We start from the raw sequence: 21658 nt of genomic DNA, 5'->3' as shown, positions 1-21658 counted from the left end.
AATTCTATGAATTAATAGATTGATTTAAAAAGGAAAATAAGAGGCTTAATGCCGGTCAAGATTTAAAATAAGAGCTCTGAGTCACAAAGTCCTTCTAAATATCAAAATTCATTAAGATCCGATCACCCACTCGTAAGTTATAAATACCTAATTTTTTCTAATTTCTCCTCTCCCTTTTGCCCCCCAGATGGTCGAATCTGGGAAAACGACTTTATCAAGTCAAATTGTGCAGCTCCCTGACACGCCTACCAATTTTCATCCCCCTAGTACGTCCAGAAGCGCCGAACTCGCCAAATCACTGAACCCCTCCCCCCAACTCCCCCAAAGAGAGCGAATCCAGTACGATTCTGTCAATCACGTATCAAGGACATTTGTTTATTCTATTCACCAAGCTTCGTCCCGATTCCTACACTCCAAGTGTTTTTCCAAGATTTCCCCCTCCAAATCCCCACAATGTCAAAAGATCTGGTCGGGATTTGAAATAAGAGCTCTGAGACATGAATTCCTTCTAAAAATCAAATTTCATTACGATCCGATCATCTATTCGTAAAATATAAATACTCCAATTTTCATGTTTTCCAAGAATTCCGGTTCCCCCTCCAACTCCCCCGAATGTCACAGGATCTGGTCGGAATTTGAAATTAGAACTTTAAAGCACAATATCCTTCTAAATATCAAATTTCATTAAGATCTGGTCACCCTTTCGTAAGTTACAAATACCTCAATTTTCAAAATTACCCCCCCCCCCCCCCCAATTCCACCAAAGAGAGCAGATCCGGTCCAGTTATGTCAGTCACGTATCTTAGACATGTTTCTATTCTTCCCATCCAGTTTCATCCTGATCTCACCGCTTTAAGTATTTTCTAAGATTTCCGGTCCCCCCAACTGCCCCCCCCCCCCCCAATTACGCTTGATCCGGTTGAGATTTAACATAAGATATAGGAGTTCCGAGGTCCTTCTAAATATGAAGAAGATCCGATCACTCCTTCGTAAGTTAAAAATACGTCATTTTTCTTATTTTTCAGAATTCCCCCCCCCCCCCCCGCAATTGAGCGGATCCGTTCCAATTTTGTAAATCACGTATGCAAGACTTCTGCTTATTTTTCTAACCAAGTTTCATCCCAATCCCTCCAATCTAAGCGTTTCCCATCATTTTAGGTCTCCCCACCCCCCCAACTACCCCAAAGAGAGCGGATCCGTTCTGGTTATGTCAATCATGTATCTAGGACTCGTGTTTTTTCCCCACCAAGTTTCATCCCGATCCCTCCACTCTAAGTGTTTTCCAATTTTTAGGTTTCTCCCTCCCAACCCCCCCCCCCCCCAATGTCACCAGATCCGGTCGGGTTTAAAATAAGAGCTCTGAGCCACGATATCCTTCTAAATATCAAATTTCATTGAGATCCGATCACCCGTTCGTAAGTTAAAAATACCTCATTTTTTTATTTTTTCAGAAATACCCCCCCCCCCCCCAACTACCCAAAAGAGAGCGGATCCGTTCCGTTTATGTCAATCATCTATCTAGGACTTGTGTTTATTTTTCCCACCATGTTTCATCCCGATCCCTCCACTCTAAGTGTTTTCAAAGTTTTAGGTTTCCCCCTCCCAACTCCCCACCCCCATCACCAGATCCGGTCGGAATTTAAAATAAGAGCTCTAAGACATGATATCCTTCTAAACATCAAATTTCATTGAGATCCGATCACCCGTTCGTAAGTTGAAAATACCTCATTTTTCTAATTTTTAAGAATTACTCCCCCCCCCAACTACCCCAAAGAGAGCAAATCAGTTCCGATTATGTCAATCATGTATCTGGGACTTGCGCTTATTTTTCCCATCAAGTTTCATCCCGATCCCTCTACTCTAAGTGTTTTCCAAGATTTTAGGTTTCCCCCCTCCAACTCCCCCCAATGTCATCAGACCCAGTCGGGATTTAAAATAAGAGCTCTGAGACACAATATCATTCCAAACATCAAATTTCATTAAGATCCAATCACCCGCTCATAAGTTAAAAATACTTCATTTTTTCTATTTTTTCCGAATTAACCGGCCCCTACTCCCCCCCAGATAGTCAAATCGGGAAAACGACTATTTCTAATTTAATCTGGTCCGGTCCCTGATACGCTTGCCAAATTTCATCGTCCTAGCTTACCTGGAAGTGCCTAAAGTAGCAAAACCGGGACTTTAGGTTTTCCCCCTCCAACTCCCCCCAATGTCATCAGATCCGGTCGGGATTTAAAATAAGAGCTTTGAGACACAATATCATTCCAAACATCAAATTTCATTAAGATCCAATCACCCGCTGATAAGTTAAAAATACTTCATTTTTTCTATTTATTGCGAATTAACCGGGCCCCCAATCCCCCCAGATGGTCAAATCGGGAAAACGACTATTTCTAATTTAATCTGGTCCGGTCCCTGATACGCTTGCGAAATTTCATCGTCCTAGCCTACCTGGAAGTGCCTAAAGTAGCAAAACCGGGACCGACAGACAGACCGACAGAATTGGCGACTGCTATATGTCACTTGGTTAATACCAAGTGCCATAAAAACAAACAACGAAAAACATCAGAGGTGCTAATTGGCTTTTGTCTATACTGGAACCTGCATTAGATTTTGAAAACTAACTTTTTATAATCTCATTTAAAAGAGAAGAAGAAAAAACTAAACAAACACCCTCACCCCTAGATTTTGAAATGCAGAAAAGAAGCTTTTATATACGTTTGAGCCTCTCTTAGATTTTGAAAAATACCTCTTTTTTATATTTTCACTTAAAAAAAGAGAAAAAAGTTTTATCAGTTATCCTTGATTTAGAAAAGCTTGCTAAAAATGCGTGAAAGAATAAAAATGGGTAGAAGAATATATAGATTTGGAAGCATTTTGTTAAAACCGAATAAATGTATAAAATAAAAACAAATTTTGAATTCGGCATGGATGCCAATAAATGTCTAAGAGGGCGAAGGTTCGAATCCTAGTGTACCCGATTATTTAGTTTGGGACGGGGGTCAGTGGCGTGACTCTGTAAGCTCAGCCAGAGTCGAATAAGCTCTAAATGGGTACCTGGAGAAATCTGCGGAAGGCTATCACTGTGAAAAAAAAAGAAGCAAACTTTGGTTACGAGACATTTCACAAAATTGTTTACCCCATTTCGTTAGGAAGGATACCCCAAAGACATCAACTTTTATTTACATGACACTGCTCCGTGATGCCGTACTATCGGCAACAAGCACCGTGCAAAAGCACGGGATGGTTGGCTCCCAACCTCCCATTGCAAGAAAATACTTTTCTTCAAGAAAAATTCAAGAAAATACTTTTTACTTTCTGTCAAACTGATGCTTGTGACTAGTCATTTTTTTCCTCCTCTTCAGACCTTGGGAACAAAAGAAGCTTTCTTGTTTCAACATTCCTTCGTTCTTGCCTGTAAATAGTGATGGTTTATACACTCATTGGAAATTGTTAAGGGGTGTTCTCTTTCATTAGGAAAAATAGATGTTTTTCCTTACACAGAACATTACAGCTCTAGCTTTAAGATCGTTAATATTGTTGAGCCTGGTGAAGATTCGTATATTATCTTTGTAAATTCCTGCCATTTGGATTTTTCGATCCAACATGATATATGGTTGTGTTAGCACATACTTGTCTTTCCAGATATTTGGAAATACTTATGAGAGCAAATAAAGCAGGATATAGAAGGGGGACCAGATAAGATTTTCTTTGGATTTTGACTAAATAATTTTTTGACAACAAAAAGTGTTGATCAATTGTTTCTAATTAATAAATCTCACCTTCAATCCTATTACATTACCAATTAATAATAGCAGGTATCCAACATTTCGTTACCTTGTTCGTAAAATCGCCACACGCTACATTGTAAATGGCGTTTGTGGTTTATAGTACCCCATATTCTTATATTAAACCGCCATAGGCCCCACACTGCCCGCCCCGTCACTATTCACGTATCTGTCATGATCCACTAGGAAACTTCGAAATATCTCGTTCTGAGGAGTTTCAGACAAGCATAATTTAGTTCATCATCCATGCCTCTGCTCTATTCAAGCAAATTCTTCCTATTCTTTTTAATTTCCAAGGAATAGGTGTAAATATCCAAAGTTTTATATAGGGATGCGAGTTTCAGAGTCTTTTAAGGCTCTCAAACTTTCATATAACTGTTCTCTGCTATACTGTGGTTCTATACTGTTATACTGTGACTGATAACTTTGGCTCTGAGATAACTGTTCCTTAGAACTAATATGGAGGAATTCCCCTATTTGTGAATGCATGTCTCCACGGATAGTATTCACGGATAATACAAGACAGTATTCTTGATAAATGTTATCTATTAACGGTATATTAAATCTCTGCTTGTATGTTTCTTAATTTTTCGGAAAGAGTAATATTAATTTCGACATATTTAGATATTATTCAAACATTTCAATTGTTATGTTCTTAATTATTAAATGAGGCTCCATTAAGTCTTGGTTCGTTCAACTGTCTTAGTCACCTTTCTTCGTAAATGGTTTCATTTTCTTGTGTTTCGGTGTCTTGAATGTTGTTTGTTTTCTTTATTTACTCTGCTCTTCAAATTTTTTTAAGTTTTTTATGTTTGCAGTGTATTTTCTTCTTTTTTTGTTATACCCCACAAGTTGCATCTTTGTATGCGATGTGGGTTAAAAATAAATTATTAATATTGTTACATCTTCGTAATATTGTATGTTTAGTTTGTAAAATAATTACAACATCCATAGTTTTCAAAAAAACTTATTTCTTTTGTAAGAAGGGTGCAACTTAAGTGGCATACAATCAATTTTGATTGACAATTTCAGTGCATGAAATAAACTCCACAACATGGCAGTATTTTCGAACTTGAATATGTTAACCCCATTGCGGTTGAAAGTCTGATGGTGTCTACACATTGCGTAAATCCAACCGGGATTCCGCTTGGTCCTTTTCGAACGATTTGACAAATTATAATCAATCAAATGCAGCATTTATGGCGCGTAATTCAAATTGTAAAAAAAAGTGCGAAATATGAGAATAGAATCCCGGAGAAAAATACTTGCGAATTTGGCTATCGCACTGATTGTCATAAGACGTAGAAGACGGAAAAACAGGGTCTGGGTTTATCCAAAACTTTCTGATTGACACTCATATTATTAATTTTTGAAAACTATGCTCAAAATCAGATTTAGCAAATCCGAGCGGACGAGTAGAAAAATTTTCAAGCAAAAATTTGGTCAGAAAATCCGCTCGGTTTTTACAATCTGCTCGGATTTACATAATGTGTAAACACAGTATGAGATTGTTAGTGCACAATATAATCTACAATAATTTTTTTTGTAAAAAACTTTTTTTTTTCTCTTATCAATAAATATATATAATTACAGCTGGAGGTTTATTTGACGAAGGCCCTGATGCTTTGTTCAGTGAAGCTCCTGCTCCGCCACCCCTTGCTGAACCAGAGCCTTCTCCTCGTCGACCTTCTCCCGTGGCTATGGAAGAAGAAGAGGAAGATTTTGATTTTGGCGGTCCTCCGTCTCCTGCTGTTAGGTAAGTGAAGACAACAGATCCTGGGGGACTATAGTCCCTTGTTTGTGTACAAAGACCATGAAAATGTTGGCCTACTTCTCATTTTGTGTTGTATGAACTTATATATTTTAATATAAATGATTTACGGGTAAATTTAGCAACTTTTGAGGACTCCAAGATTGCAAATTATATTATTTGGAAACAGTCAATGATTTTCGCCCCTCGATAATATTATTTTTATAGAGGGGGGGTACTTATAATTTTGAGCTTTGGCCCAGTTCCAGTATGCTAAATGGGTTAGTTCCCACAGGAAACGTTTAGGACAGGCACGGCGAACCTTTTTCGGAAAGGGCCATTGTCATAAGGGTGAATTGGTTGCTGGCCACGTGATTTAATTTTTGCATGTATAGTATTGGATCTAAAGATAAGCTAATTAGTTTATGCATAACACTGCTATTATATAAAGGTTATTTTTGTTAAAATATTAATCATAGACCGGATAATTTATTTTAAAATTAAATTAAATAAATTGTTTTTTCATGTATAGTCTATTTTTAAAATCTAAATTGTATGATAATAAATTGCATGAGTGTTCGATTCTGTTGAGCTTTAGTGAAGGTCTTATCCTTGTATGGAATACCAGACAAATACATTAAAGTGATCATTGCTATGTATGAGAATAACACTGCTGCGGTTAAGGTAGAAAATGAGGTATGGAGCTGTTTTCATATTAAATCAGGAGTTAAGCAGGGTTGTGTTGTATCCCCCTTTATGTGGATCGTTTTGGTATGTTTCTTCTTAAGGAGCATGGGAAAGGCAATGGGAGACCACGGAATCAAATGGGGAGGAAAAACTCTCCTGGACTTAAATTATGCTGGTGATTTAAGCATTTTAGATGAAAGTGTGAGCAAAATGAATGAACTCTTAGAGGTTTTGGGAGTTCAGGGTGCTGAAATAGGTGTCAAAATTAATGTTAAGAAGATTAAGTCACTAAAGCTAGGGATAAGTGAAGATTAAAAGGTGATGTTGGGTAACGAAAAGATTGATCAGGTGAACAGCTTCACTTGCCTTGGTAGTATTATTAGTAAAGACGATGGAAGGAATGAAAATGTTTAAAGTAGAATAGCCAAGGCTCAGGGTGTTTTTTCACAGTTAAAAAAAGTTTGGAAGAATAGGAAGATAAGTCTCAAACCAAGATTAGAATATTGGAAGCTATAGTGATGACAGTGGTCAAATGTGACTCAGAAGCATGGGCAATCCGAAAAGTTGATAAAGATTTGCTAGATATTTTCCAGAGAAATTGCCTATGGTTTGTTTTGGGTACCCGACTGACTGACCGTATTTCAAACATTAGGCTGTACGAAAAGTGTTGTTTGGTCCCGTTTCTAGGGCTATTTAAAAGAAGGGTTAACACGGTTAGGGCACATTCAGTGGTTGAAAGATGACAGATTGCCGAAGATCGTCCTTTTCGGCCAATCGTCTAGGGCTAAATGGAAAGCAGGTCGTCCTCTTTTGGGGTGGGGGGATGTCATAAACAAAGATTTAAAGGAAATGGGAACTTCCTGGGAGGGTGTAAAGAAGGAGGCTTTGAACAGATTGGGATGGAGAAGTATCCTGTGTTGCTGTGTTGGCCTCGGGCGGCTTGGTGCTACGGTGAGTTGTTAGTAGTAGTAGTAGCAGAATCTGAAAGATATAAAATTTTAATTAACTCTTTCTCCTTGTCATTGAACACCCGGCACTGCTTCTCTTGAGTAAGGTGTCCAATATCTAGTATCATTGGTGTTGTAGCAGAGTTAACGTTTGTATCCATAAATACAGTTGACTCAGTTTTGTAGTAATTATTGACGATTATAAAATCAAATCATTTATTAAAACAATAAAAATCTTTTATTTTCTTCTTTTGAGCATATTAATTAGTTTGACCTTAAAAACACTTTCTTCATTTCTTTTAAATTTTGCAAGATAGTTCTGTATGGCCTCTAAAATTTACTTTAGATTAGCAACTTAACTAAATGGTAGCTTTTCAATTCTGTCAAATAAATAAATACAAAAAGACGAGGCTTTTCAAAAAAGGAGTTTTTGAAAGAAAAGTTAAGAGACGGGTGAAATAAAGTCATAAAAATTCAAGCTTAAAACTGGGACTTGCAGTGTCAAATATCTGAACAGATTGAAGACCAAAATATTTAGACTCTTCTTCTTTGGCCTTTCCTTAAGTCAGAGGTCCCCTCCCCACACCACAGGACAACCAAGGCCAAGTATGGCGGCCTTTTCTACTAAGAATCATTTGTGAACAATGTGTAGTTTAAGTAATTTGGAGGCATTGTTACTGGGGCTGCATGGATGATGGCGACCCCAGACGCCTACTATATAGACTTTTTGACTTTCCTGGACAAACAGCTGCCTAAAATTTTCGATAAGAGGTATGTACCCCTCTGGTGCCATGAGGGCTACGGAGGGGAGGCGGGATACAGAAAAGGGCACGGAAAAATGACGGTTGCCCTTTGATCACCATCGGCTTGTAAAAATGGCATAAGGGATTTCAGTTTTGAAATGAATGAGCTCCCTTCTAAGTTAAAAAAAAAAAAAAAACTCTTCCATACAGAGTGGCCGGGAAAAAAAATGTATTTGAGACACATGGCTCTTTACTATAGGTGTTGATGGTGCTTCCTCTTGCAGCATTCCTGGAATTTATTCTTCTCTGTCAGAAGAAAATCAGCTTCGTGACAGGAATGTTTAGAACTAGGATTTGTTTAAGGAAGGAGTTAGATCTTTTTTTTTTCTGAAGCTTTCAGAGTATTTATGAATATTAACAAAAAGTGATTTGGTAAATTACAATCTTCAATTCAGCTAAGTTTTTCTTCATTCAACTGCTAGATTTGTAGAGCAATAAATATGGTGAGACTACACCGGCAAAGTATGACATTCGATAAAATAACGAAGAATAAAAAAAAAATTGTTAAGGAACAAAAATCAAAGGAGGGTGATTTCCGCTAAATAAAAGTCCTTAGTAAAAGAAAAAAAAGAACTAAAAAAATTAAAAAAAATTTGCACTGAGGATGGCTTGGCGAAGATATTCGTCGAAATATCCGGTTTAGCTTTTCGTCTTACTAACTGGTTGAAAATCACCCTCGTTTGGTTTTTGTTTCTGAATTCTTTTTCTTCGTTCTTCGTTGTTTTGTCATTTTTTTGTAGCAGTGTATTTTCTTTTGCCAAATAAAACATACCATACCATGCTTTAGGGATTTGCTCTTCACTTATTTTCATAACATAGAACGTATTTGTTCTAGCACTCCAACGTCGTCTCGAGCGCCTTCAGCAGTCCCGCCGCCTATTGCATTGGCAGCACCAGAGCCTGTTCCAGAAGAAATGCCCCCACCTCCTTCCGTTCCAATTGAAGAACCCGTTGCTCCAGAGGCCCCTCTCCCAATGGAAGTTGAGCCAGCACCAGAAACACCTGCTCCTGAGCTGAGAGAACCCACACCTCTTCCACAAGCACCAACCCCAGCTCCAAGTATTTTGGTTGCAGCTGAGCAGACAACGTTGCTACAAAATGAAGAAGAAAGTTTTGCTCTGGCACCAGTGGACGCTTCTGCTTTGAGAGGTAACTAACAATTTGATTCTTTTTTAAGTTAAATCCAAAAATGTTAAAATTAAAACGCAAATTTTGATCTGCAAGCTGAGCTCCTTTTATTGATTAGTAACTCTTGCACAGAACACCTGGGGGATGGGGCGGTAAAATTATAGCAGTTCATATAACTGGCTTTCCTATAAATTGAATATACCAGTCGATGCCTCTTTTTATGTTCTTTACGAATATAATAATCGCTTCTACCGTAAATTTAAATTTAAGTACTTTTTGAGCTCTTAAAAATCGGGAATTTTCAATTAAAATATGACTCATCGCTTATCGCTAGTTTTCCATAAAATAATACTATGTTTTCTCAGCGCTATCTTTTTGTAATTTTGGAGAGAAAAAAATGCTACATTTTCTCAGTGCTAAAATTATTTTATAATAAGATTAGTTAATGTTAAAATGGCTTAAATTTGAATTTACGGTAGAAGCGATTGTTATATCTGTAAAGAACATAAAAGAAACCATCAAGTGGTATATGCACTTTATAGGAAAGCTAATTATATGAACTGCTGTAATTTGGTTAGGTTAAAAAGTGCTTAAATTTGAATTTACAGTAGAAGCGACTATTATATTCGTAAAGAACATAAAAAAAGCATTCACTTTATAGGAAAGCCAGTTATATAAACTGCTATAATTTTACCGATGGGGCTACATTGAAGTTTTCTAATAACCAAGTAATTATTGGGGCATTTTGTTTATATTTTGCTAGTGCTTGTGCACTTGATTCAAGACGTTGACACTTAATATCCTTACTGACTGATGTCAAGTTGTAGCTGAAAAACAAAAATCTTTTGGCTATAGGGACTTCCAGAATCCAACTTATTCCTCTGCAGGTGATTTTTTGGATTTATGGTATCCATCCAAAGTTGCATTTGGTAGTATCCACCTTATTCTCAGAATCTTCCATTAAATGTCTTTTTTTTGTGTGTTCTCAGAAATAAAAAAATACTGAGTTGCTGATTTAACAACACTGTTAACGTCTTACTTGATGCAGAAGATTAGTTTTCCAATAAGATGCAACATGTAAACTTACAAAATAAAAAGACAGTCAGAGAGCTAAGAAATGCTGGGAAACTAAAGAAACAATTTTAGGGGGGAGGTATTAAGTAGAAACACTGCTACTACTACTACTGCTAACTACTGAATGCAGCACCAAACCTCCTGAGGCCAACACAGCTGTAGACGCTTCTTCATCATCCCAATCTGTAAGAGCTTCCATATTCACCCCATCTCAAGATGTTTATGCTTATGGCTGACCGACGTCAAGTTGTAGCTAAATAAAAAAGAAAAGAATCTTCTGGATGCAGGACCTTCCGGTATCCGTCATCCGATTGGATTCCAATAAGACATAATCTGTAAGCTTAAAGAACGGCAATCAGAGGGCTGTGAAATGCTGGAAAGCGAGTAAATCTTAGTGTAGATTACTTACAGAATATTTCTCTATTCTAAAGAAGAAGATGAATGGGGCAGGTTTTTGCGTTTGGTACATAGATTTCCATAGGATTAAACGCAGGGGGGAAGGGGAGGGGCTACGAGCATTTCATCTATCTTAAAATCATAAAACTGGATTTTCTAGCCACTATCTTTTTATTTTCAGATGGGGATGGGGAATATTGCAAGTTTTTGACGAAAAGTAGTGAGTAATAATAGCTAATTTAATTTGCTTTCTGTTTTTGCTGTTTATTTATTCGGCATAAATCGCAAGTGCTGGAAACTTGTCATGGTAGTATTCTCTTCTTTCAATTAATGTTATTAGATTGTCTTTAATTCACAAAATAATTTTTTTATTGCTTGATTAATAATCTAATAGACTTTATTGGGAGGTTAATGCTTCCGATTTTTGTTATAGGAAAATTGCCACAGATCACAGGAGTTGGAACCTCGCCAGGGTCATATTCTAACTTTAGACTTGTGATGTGAGGTTAAATTTGCTTTTCAACTTTATTATTAAGAAGGTTTGTCCTGACTTAATCATGGAGAGACGACCTTCTTTTCGTTTGGCCCCAGACAAATGGCCAAAACCACAATTTTCAACAGTCTGTCATCCTTCATCTGTGAAATGTGGCCTAGCCACTTAAACCTTTCTTTCATTATAGGCCTAGTAAGAAGGATCGACTTTTGTCTGATATACGGTCTGTTAAAGAGTACGTGAGATTTAATGCTTCTATTTTTACAAACTACTCGCTGCAACATCAAGCCACCCGATGCCAACGCAACTGCACACGCTCCTCCTTCCTTCTAATCTATTCAAAGCTTCGCTCTTTACACACTCTCAAGAAGTTCAAATTTCATTTAAATCATTTCTTACGACATTCTCCCATCCCACTCGGGAACGATTTGATTTTCGTTTGGCCTTAGATGGATGACCAAAGAAGACGATCTTTGGCAATCTGTCATCCTTTATCCGCAATACATGTCCTTGCCATCTCAACCTTTCTCTCGTTTAATAATAACTATCTATTCAAACCCTCTATGCATACAGAATGCAATAAAAGGATTATGAAAAAAAAATTTAACACAATGAAAAACTTGAGCGGGAGACACACATACGCGTCCACAAAAATAAACAAAACGAACACTACAACTAAAAACACTCACATTCATGAGCAGTGAAAAATCAACTACTGAAGGTGATGGAACTCGAGATCTAACTACTAAGGCATCCGTTTTTCTCAAAAATTTGTTTTTGATATGGTGTTTTTGAAACTCGTCAGAAAATGGTTATTTGGAGGGGAACTCCTATATCTTCGGCCATGGATAGTTCGGTCCGACCAAGTTTCGCATCCATGGAGTACGATGGTTTGGCCATGGTCCGGACTATCCTACTCTATGGATGCGAAACCTGGTTCTTGAAGCTTCAACACGAGAGAGCACTAGCTACCTTCGAACATGGATGCTTACGCCAAATATTTAGAATTCGCCGGCATGATCGTATATCTAACTCCGATATTCACCAACTCTGCAAGATTAGAAAAGATATCGCTACCACCGTCAAAAAGTGCCGCTTAGAATGGCTGGTTCACGTCCTGCAGAGGCCACCAGAATGCCTGCCTCGTCGAACCCTTCTAGTTGAGCCCTACGACTCTTGGAGATCAAGGATCATCACTCTCGGAGACCTAAGAGGCATCAAGGAGGGCAAAAGAAGAACTGGACCCTGATCAAGTCCGACTTGGATCCCATTGGTGGCTTCAAGATATTTGGACATAGATGGTCGGTTCAGTGGCTCCCGTTCGTAGAGCAATTGACAGCAGATCGTGAAACCTCGTCCAAAGAGGTCACAAGGATCCTGGATGCAGAGCGAGGCGGAATCACCTGACTCCCACCACGAGTACAAGTAAGTAAGTAACTTCTATATCTTAGGCCGCTCTATTAAGTTATGAGACTGCCAGCTCTACTGGGGCTGGGCCTGATGTCTGTTACAAGATTGTGTCTCAATTTCAAGAGGAAAATCAGCTACTGGAATTCTAATGACTACTTATAATAATTGTAATGTTTAGTTATTACTAATTATTTTTTATTACAGAATATTATATACTTTATGGAATTCTAAATTTTAACTACTTAGGCATCCGTTTTCCTACGACTTTCCTGATATGGAGTGTTCGAAATTCGCGGGCAAGTGAAAATGTAGAGGGGAACTTGTATTTCTTATGTAATACTGACACTGCCAGTTTTTTGGGGGGCTTTTACCTACAACAAGATTCTTATTCACAATAAAGAGTGTGAGATATATCCCTCTGATTTAGGCACACCATTTCATAGTGTTAAATACACCAATTCTATTTTAGGCGTGCAAAGAACTAAACCAAAGAGGAAACTCCTGTAGATGAGGTCAAATTAATATCAGCCCCCTCAAAATCCTAAATCTCCCCGGGTTTTATGGCACTTCTTATTCGAATTATCAAATAAAATGTTTATTTTTTTTCCCACCCTGCCAAAAAATCCAACTAATAAGGTATCGATTTTTTCACAAAAATTTTAAAGACAGGGATTCTTTAGAATTTATAGGAAAATGAATATGTTGAGGGAAACTTCTAACTAATTGAGGGCTACTAACTAAATAATGGGACTGCCAGTTCAAGTAGGGCGAGGGGGTATAGCTCCTATACCATTCTTTCTCATTTTCAAGAAAAAGAAATAACCCTTTCGTTCTATGTTCACTTTTTCATATGGATTATGTACATCAGATTTATGTTTTTAGGCATGCAGAGAGCTAAAAGAAAGAGGAAACTTATTGTAGACGAGGTTAAGAACATATCGGGAGACGAGATGAAAGCTCAACTATCAGATACTAGTGATATAGTGACAACCCTGGATTTGGCTCCTCCTACAAAAAGGTAAATATTGGTTGACTTCCTATTTTGACAACTCAAACTTTCTAGGGAAAATTATAATCCAATGTTTTAATTAAGCTATCATTTAAATTCCTTTTTATATCTTGATTTAAATTAAGCGATTTTTAAAGTGAATTTTTGAAAAACGATTAAGCTCGAATAGTTTTTTCGATCACTCCAGAAATCCCCGTTTCCATGAGATTTTTTCCCGGAAATCAAAAGACAATAAAAATTTCCAACTATCAGATACTAGTGATATAGTGACAACCCTGGATTTGGCTCCTCCTACAAAAAGGTAAAAATTGGTAGACTTGCTATTTTGACAACTCGAATCTTTTCTAGGGAAAATTAAAATCCAATTTTTTAATTAAGCTTTCATTTAGATCCCTTTTTAATAGCTTGATTTAAATTAAGTGATTTTTTTAAATGAATTTTTTCACTCTTAGCCATTCTATTGCAAATAAGCAATCAAAATTTATAGTGATGTTTTTTAAAAGATTTTTTTTCTAATTCTATTCAAAATTTCAGCTCTAAGATTCTTAGTAAAGGTTCATTATCTTGTAACTCTTAGCAGTAGCAAAATAGAGTTATTGATATTCTTGAATAAGATTTTCTCAGTGTGTTGATATACACAGTAAGATTTTTTTTTTATTCTAAAAGTAAATAAAGATTCGAAGGTGAATTTATACGGTGTTTCAATCAGAATTTAGGTTGTTTTTGTTTTGATTTTTAGTTGTAAAATAACTAAATCCCATAATTAGCATAATTGGGTGTTATGTTTACACGGGCTTGATCTGACTTTGAAACTTGGGTCAGAAATTGGAGTGTTTTACAACTAAGAAATCAAACCATAACGTTTAGAAATAGCATATTTCTTGATATTCTGCCTCGATTAGATGAATCTTTAGTTCACTTGGTTTGATAATAATAATTTATTATTATCAATAATAATAATAATTATTATTATCAATAATAATCATGATAATGATAATAATTTGTTTTGTAGAGGTGAGGGAGGGGAGGAGGAGTCGAGAGTTTTTCCGAGGAAGTGTATTAGTAGTTGAAGTGTCCCTTTTTTTGGGTCGTCGCAAACATGCTAGTATGCCTCGGGACCTATTTTGATATTGTTAATATTATATGCAGTTTTTTTTTGTTAATATTAGATGGAGAGTTCTATGTTTTTTTTACCCAATTGTAAAAAAAAAACAAGAAAAAACTGTTATTTAAAATCACTTACTTCAAAGGTTAACAAAGCTTTGCACGCTTCTTTTTCTTTTATTCAGTAAAATAATATTCACCAAAGACAAAAGTATTTCGAAGAAGAATACACAGTAAAAAGTAACAGACCCTCTAAAACATAAGTTTGGAAATAAAATATAAATTAAAGTAACCAATTTAAGCGGTAATCTTGACTTCCTTCTTTTTATTTTTAAGAGGAGTCACTCGATAGTAAATTTTCTATTTACTAGTCAATATTTTAATGCACCTTGAAATAACATTGATAAATTTTAGTGTTATTTTGACATGCAGCCTAGTCTGAGGTTCCGATTCGTGGAAATATAGGGGAGGGGGAAAGGTTTTATCCGATTTTTTGATACAAAAAATTAAAAATCTAGGTGTCAATCTTATTCCATTAAAAATTCCCAAAAAATTATTGTTTCAAAATCCAGTGGGGGGGGGGGGCAAAAAGTACAGAGTAATTGCCCTTGTTATATTGCTCATAGATGTATACCAAATAAGTCTTGAAATAGGCCACATATTCAAGAACAATGAAGCTGTAATTAATATTTCCTTTTGTAGCTCGTTCGAGGTTTTAGATGCTAGAATTGGGTTTGATCTCTTTTTGCATAGCGAATTTCTTTTCTTTTTTTTATCGAGAAAAAAATATTTAAGAAATCTGGGCAAAAAGCATTTTCTTTTCTCTTGTTGAACGTGTGAAATGTTGACTTAAAGTGCCAAGGACATCAAAATAAAAGCATTTTTGACTCATTGGATCCATCTTAGACCTTTTTTTTAAGATTTCTTTTTCAATTTTTTATGGCACTTGGTATTTTCCAAGTGACACATAGCGATCGCAATTTCTGTCCTTAGGTCTGTCTGTCGATCCCGGTTTTGCTAGTTCGGGCACTTCCAGATAAGCTAGGACGATGAAAGTTGACAGGCGTAACAGGGACCAGACCAGATTAAATTAGAAATAGTCGCTTCTCCGATTCGACTATCTGGGGGGGGGGGCAAGTGAACGAGATAGTTGAGAAGAATTTTTGTTTACGATAAAATAAATTATTGTTGTTCTTATGTGTCTCGTTGTTCTAGTGGTATGATTCTCGGTTTGGGTGAGAGAGGTTCTCGGTTCGTATCCTGGACTTCTTCAGTTTTTACATGAAGAAGATGTGAAACTAGATACGTGATCGATATAGCGATCGCTGAAAGTTGGTAGGCGTATCAGGGACCGGACCACATTAAATATGAAATAGTCGCTTCCCGATTCGACCATCTAAGGGGGAGTGGAGGGACGGTTAATTCGGAAAAATTTAACAAATGAGGTATTTTTAACTTACGAACGGGTGATCAGATCTTAATGAAATTTGATATTTAGAAGGACCTCGTGTCTCAGAGCTCTTATTTTCAATCCGACCGGATCTGGTGACTTTAAGGGGACTTGGAGGGAGAAACCGGAAATCTTGGGAAACGCTTAGGGTGGAGAGATTGGGATGAAACTGGGTGGGAAGAATAAGCACTAGTCCTAGATACGTGATTGGAATAACCTGCCCGTATCCGATCTCTTTGTGGGAGGTGGGGATTTCCAATGCTTTGGCGAGTTCGGTGCTTCTGAACGTGCTAGGACGAGAAAATTGGTAGGCGTGTCAGGGACCTGCACAAATTGACTTGATAACAGTCGTTTCTCCGATTAGGCCACCTGAGGGGGCCTGGGAGGAGGGGGAACCGTGAAAATTGATGTATGTTTATCTTACGATTGGGTGATTGGATCTCAGTGAAACCTGATATATAGAAAGATCTAATGTCTCAGATACTCCGTTTCCAATTCAGATCGGATCCAGGGACTTTTAGGTGAAGCGAGGAAGCGGAATTCTTAGAAACCAGAAATCTTGGAAAGCACTTAGAACGGGGAGATCGGGATGAAATTTGATGGGAAGAATAAACACAAGTTCTAGATAAGTGATTGACATAATCGGACCGGATCCAATCTCTTTGGGGGAGTTGGGGGGAGATTTCTGTTGCGTTGGTGAGTTCAGTATTTCTGGACGAACAGCAAAGTCGATAACTCTGGTACCGAGTCTAATTTTAGGTTCCGACTTCGTCACAAGTACCATATGAGCCCTTGGCTCTTGTTCAAAATTGTGAAGTCTCTAGAGCAGCACCACATTTCCGTCAACGATCATATGTTGAATTTTGGAAATTAATAAGCGAAACTAATTAGTTAAATTTGACAAGATCGTTAGCGCGTAAAGATTCAAACATTAACAATCTGTTAATTCCCAACGACTTCGGATTTTGTTTTACTGTTCTTGGTACTTTAAGAGGCAGTATTTATTCGGAACGTGAGGTGAACACTTTGATATGAAAGGGTTTTAATGAACTATTTTTTTTTCATGTCCGAGTTCTACTTTTCCAAATTGTGTCCAATTTTCATACTTCATCAAATAGCACCGAATCTGTAATACTCACGGCGTGGAACCTTTTTATTAAAAAAAAATCTTGTTGTAATGTTTCAGGCTGATGCATTGGAAGGAAACCGGCGGTGTTGAAAAACTGTTCGCTTTACCAGGAAGAAGCCTACCAGCGAAGCGTCTATCTAGACTTCATTCGAGGCATCTAACGGCACAATATGCGGACATTGAGGATTTTGGTAATTCCTTTGATTGGTCTTCCATACTTACAAATAGATTTTTCATGTATCAAGTGTTCCAAACCTGGATGAATCTTTTGTGTCTTAGGCATACCTTAGGGTGTCTCAGATATTCTTTAGGCATGCATTATGGTGTCTTAGGCATACCTGCATATAAGGGAAGAGTGGGAATTGCCTGCGAAAATCCTGCCATAAAAAAAAACGAATTAAAAGAATAATGAACCAAAGAAAATAAATATGTACAATAATTGACGGATGAGCGCAGTATTAAAAATCTTGACGAACGAGGGAGCTAAACTACTTGCGTCACGCATATGCCATGCTGGTGGTACAGGCTGAATTTTTGGTACTGGTTGAGCTACTTTTCGCGGGAGCTGCTGGCACGAAGGGAAATGCTCATGGGGGAGGATTTCACGAAGCTGCGGATTTGCCAAAATACCGACACCAAATTCAATACACAATTCATCACGGCGTGTCGAAAGAGTTGTAAGGGAGAATTGTTTCAAAAGGTAGCAATAAGGGACTTAAGGAGATTTATAAACTACCAGAAGAGCTCGGTATTGGATCCTTTGCAGGTGGTTCTTCTGGCCGGTTAATTCGGAAAAAGAGGAAAAAATGAGGTACTTTTAACTGACGAACGGGTGATCGGATCTCAATGAAATTTGACATTTAGAAGGATATCGTGTCTCAAAGCTCTTATATTTTAAATCCCGACCGGATCTGGTGACATTGGGGGGAGTTTGGGGGGGAGGAACCTAAAATCATGGAAAACGCTTAGAGTGGAGGGGTTGGTGAAACTTGATGGGAAAAATAAGCAGAAGTCTTAGATACGTGATTGACATAATTGGAACGAATCCGCTCTATTTGGGGGAATTGGGGGGGGGGGGGGTTAATTCTGAAAAATTAGAAAAAATGACGTATTTTTAACTTATGAAGGAGTGATCGGATCTTCAAGAAATTTCATATTTAGAAGGACCTTGTAACTCAGATCTCTTATTTTAAATCTCAACCGGATCCAGCGTCATTGGGGAGGCCAGTTGGGGGGCGGGCGGAAGTATTAGAAAATACTTAAAGCGGAGAGATCAGGATAAAACTTAAACAGGATACTACTTAAAGCGGAGGGATCAGGAAGTGAAGAATAAAAGCAGGTCTAAGATACGTGACTGACATAACCAGACCGGATCTGCTCTCTTTGGTGGAGTCGGGGGGGGGGGGGTAATTCGGAAAAATTAGGTATTTGTAACTTACGAACGGGTGATCAGATCTCAATGAAATTTGATATTTAGAAGGATCTTGTGCTTTAAAGCTCTTAAATTCCGACCAGATCATGTGACATTGGGAGGAGTTGGAGGGGAAAACCGGAATTCTTGGAAAACGTGAAAATTGGGGTATTTTTATCTTACGAATAGGTGATCGGATCTTAATGAAACTTGATATATAGAAGGATCTTATGTCTCGGATGCTCCATTTTTGACTCGAATTGGATCCGGGGACAAAGGGGGTTGGAGGAGGGAAACAGAAATCTTGGAAAACGCTTAGAGTGGAGGAATCGGCTCCTTTTATATAGGTGGGGGTGCTCCTTTTTTAGGGATAGAGGTTACGAATCCCTTTTTTCAACTTTACGGATGCTGGCCTGACATTGTAACCTTGTTGAATATTAAAGTTAGCAGAGCCCTTGAAAATTCAGGAAAGGCCTTAGTGAGGTCAACAGGAATATCGAGTGGTGTAATACTGGTCCTCGTCAGTTTCGTCAATTTGAGGTGATTATTTGAGGTGACAATTTCACGTCAATTTGAGGGATTATGTGATGACTGGGAAATCGTAAAATCTGGAGATGGATGTGGAAAATCCTCCGAGTTTAGTGATGGAAGTGACAACAATCACTGCCAGGTCAGTGTTTAGGCGATCTGTAGTTTCTTTGTCCGGCTTATCATAGCCAAAATCCAGTCCAGTCTGCGTTTTATCTGTCATTTGCTTTATTCTATGTACCACTGTCCAGGCTTAGAATCCAATAAATGAGATACTTCCTTTTGGTTGTACACTGCTGCTGCCTGGCGGGTCATTCCTCTGATTATATTCTTCAGGGTATTCGCTTCTTTGTTTTTTTTTTTCCGAAAAAATGTCTCGTTTTCCTGCTTAGTGCTTTGATTTCTTTTGTAACGTATGGACGATCCGCTGAAAAATATTTGTTAACTTTTTCTGGAAAATAGAGATGGTACTTGCCGAGTAGTTTTTCTTGAAAAAATAGTGGCCATTTCATCAGCATTAGCCATAGAAATTGTGCCGTCTGGTTTTCAGTCGTGAGCCAATTGCCGAAACCAAACAATCCACCATTTGTGATTGGCCGACTTGTAGTTCTTCCTGAAGTGTACGTGACCCGGACTTTGCTTATAGGGTATAGCTCAAGGGTCAAGTGGTAGCTTTCTCCTATTGGGGGGCCTGGGGAGGATTTCCTATAGAATCGAGACATGTAAGTAGCTATGCAGTCCAGACCCGTATCACCTTCTTTTGTTGGGCAATTAACTAACTGCTTTAGACCTAATCCTGCTTCCAAAGACTGAAGTTGTAGTTCGTTAGCGTCATCAAGAAGGAGCATACCACCCGTGGGGTATTTACCCTGTACATAATCGGCGCTTAATTGAAGTTTTCCCGGGAAGCTTTTTGAGAGCTGACATCTTGTCCTGGCGAATAATAAAAAACACAAACAGCAATACCATTATAATGAGAGGGCAGGCATTTGGGTTTTGCAAATACCCAAAGAATCTCTTCATAATCATTCAACACAGGTACCTCTATCTGAAAAGCAAGAATTTTCTTGTTAATATAAATTGCAAGATTTTTTTTTCAAGCCTGTGGTCATCTGGGCGTAACTTTATCATTTTAATAGAACTGGACAAACTGAGTAGATCCAGGTTTTGCCTATGACCCTCTGTTACTGCTACTATTAAGGCCCCAGTTACTTAAGCTAAATTCTCCAGCTCCTTAATCTTATCCGTATATAAACTTTCCACGCTACTATAGGGCCCCAGGTCCACGTGCTTTTCTTTTATCTTTTAATTAGTTTTTAATCCCTCCTCCTCCTCGTGCTCCAGGGGTTGTATTCCTATTTATTTATGGATATGAAAAAAGAATTATGAGTGTTTTAGACTAAAAAACTTTTAGATTAAAAAACTTAGATTCTTAAAATTTTTTTAGATGCTCTGAAAACATGCGAAAATATATGAATTTTCAAGCAAGTTTATAATATTATCTGTATTTTATAATATAGAAGTATTTTCTATAACATTTTGTAATAGAAAAAATATAATACTTGAATAAACTTATATAAAATAATATAATATGTAAAATAAAAAAAATTGAAATATTAATAAAAATATGAAAAATATAAAATGTAAATAATAATAGATTAAAAATATAAAATGAAAAAATCCTTTCTATAAAAAATAAAGTTTATACAATATACAAATTTAATATTTTAATAGGATTTTATAAAATTTTCTATAATCCTATTTTCAATAATATTAAATATTTATTTATGTTCATATATGAAATACTTCAAATGTAGTTTTCTTCTTTTCAAGTTTACAGTTCTTTCTATGCTATTTTTCCACACCTCTGCGGTTTTAATGTTTCAACATAAGTCTGCAATATTTCGCTGGCTGAGATTCAGCTTATTACCTACCAAAATACAGTTTTTTATTGCAATTTTTTTAGATTGAAAAATAAGTTGAAAATTGCCAAAAAATGTGAAAATATGAAAGCTTTCCTATTTTTAAATAAGTCTAGATCATATTCAAAGGAAAAGAAAAATAATGTCAAAATTCTGGCTCGGTGATAGATAGGATAATAATACAAATAATTTGGGGGAGGGAGATAATAATAGAAAAACTATATATAAATAATAAGTGGCTAGAAATTTTGGATCTGGGGGGGGGGAAGAGAGTTGTAGATGGCAAAGTGGTGAATCCAATAATATAAGTATCATGTCGTTTTGGTCTAAATTACACCTGTGGGGTTGTCACGAAATCGGGAAGATGTATCTTAATAATCGTGCGATTTACTGGCCTATCTTCACATGACTCATCAAATAAACTAAAAGGGCTTTTTATCTTTACAAGTTATTTTGCCATTTCGTGAAATAGAGAGAAGTTAATGTGAAACATGTAAATGGTTAGCTGTCCAACTAATAAATTGTCAATCTAATTTTCCTTTCTTTAAATCATTGTCTATTATAACTTCAGGAAATAAAGTCTGTAACGTAACAAAAATTCGTAAAACGATAATATAACGTACTTAAAA

General features: G+C 37.0%; 1 protein-coding gene across 1 annotated transcript in view; it reads left to right on the top strand.

Annotated features, from left to right (window-relative positions):
- Positions 1–21658, top strand: part of LOC136031710 (double-strand-break repair protein rad21 homolog) — a 69019-nt gene that overhangs the window by 22478 nt on the left and 24883 nt on the right. Inside the window, exons 4-7 of the mRNA XM_065711411.1 lie at positions 5382–5544; positions 8811–9124; positions 13359–13494; positions 17226–17359. Coding sequence (XP_065567483.1) covers positions 5382–5544; positions 8811–9124; positions 13359–13494; positions 17226–17359 — 747 coding nt within the window. The remainder of the gene's footprint in view (positions 1–5381; positions 5545–8810; positions 9125–13358; positions 13495–17225; positions 17360–21658) is intronic.

The sequence above is a fragment of the Artemia franciscana genome, chromosome 10 (assembly GCF_032884065.1).
Source record: "Artemia franciscana chromosome 10, ASM3288406v1, whole genome shotgun sequence".
NCBI classification, from domain to species: domain Eukaryota; kingdom Metazoa; phylum Arthropoda; class Branchiopoda; order Anostraca; family Artemiidae; genus Artemia; species Artemia franciscana.
This window is presented reverse-complemented; position numbering and strand designations above follow the sequence as displayed.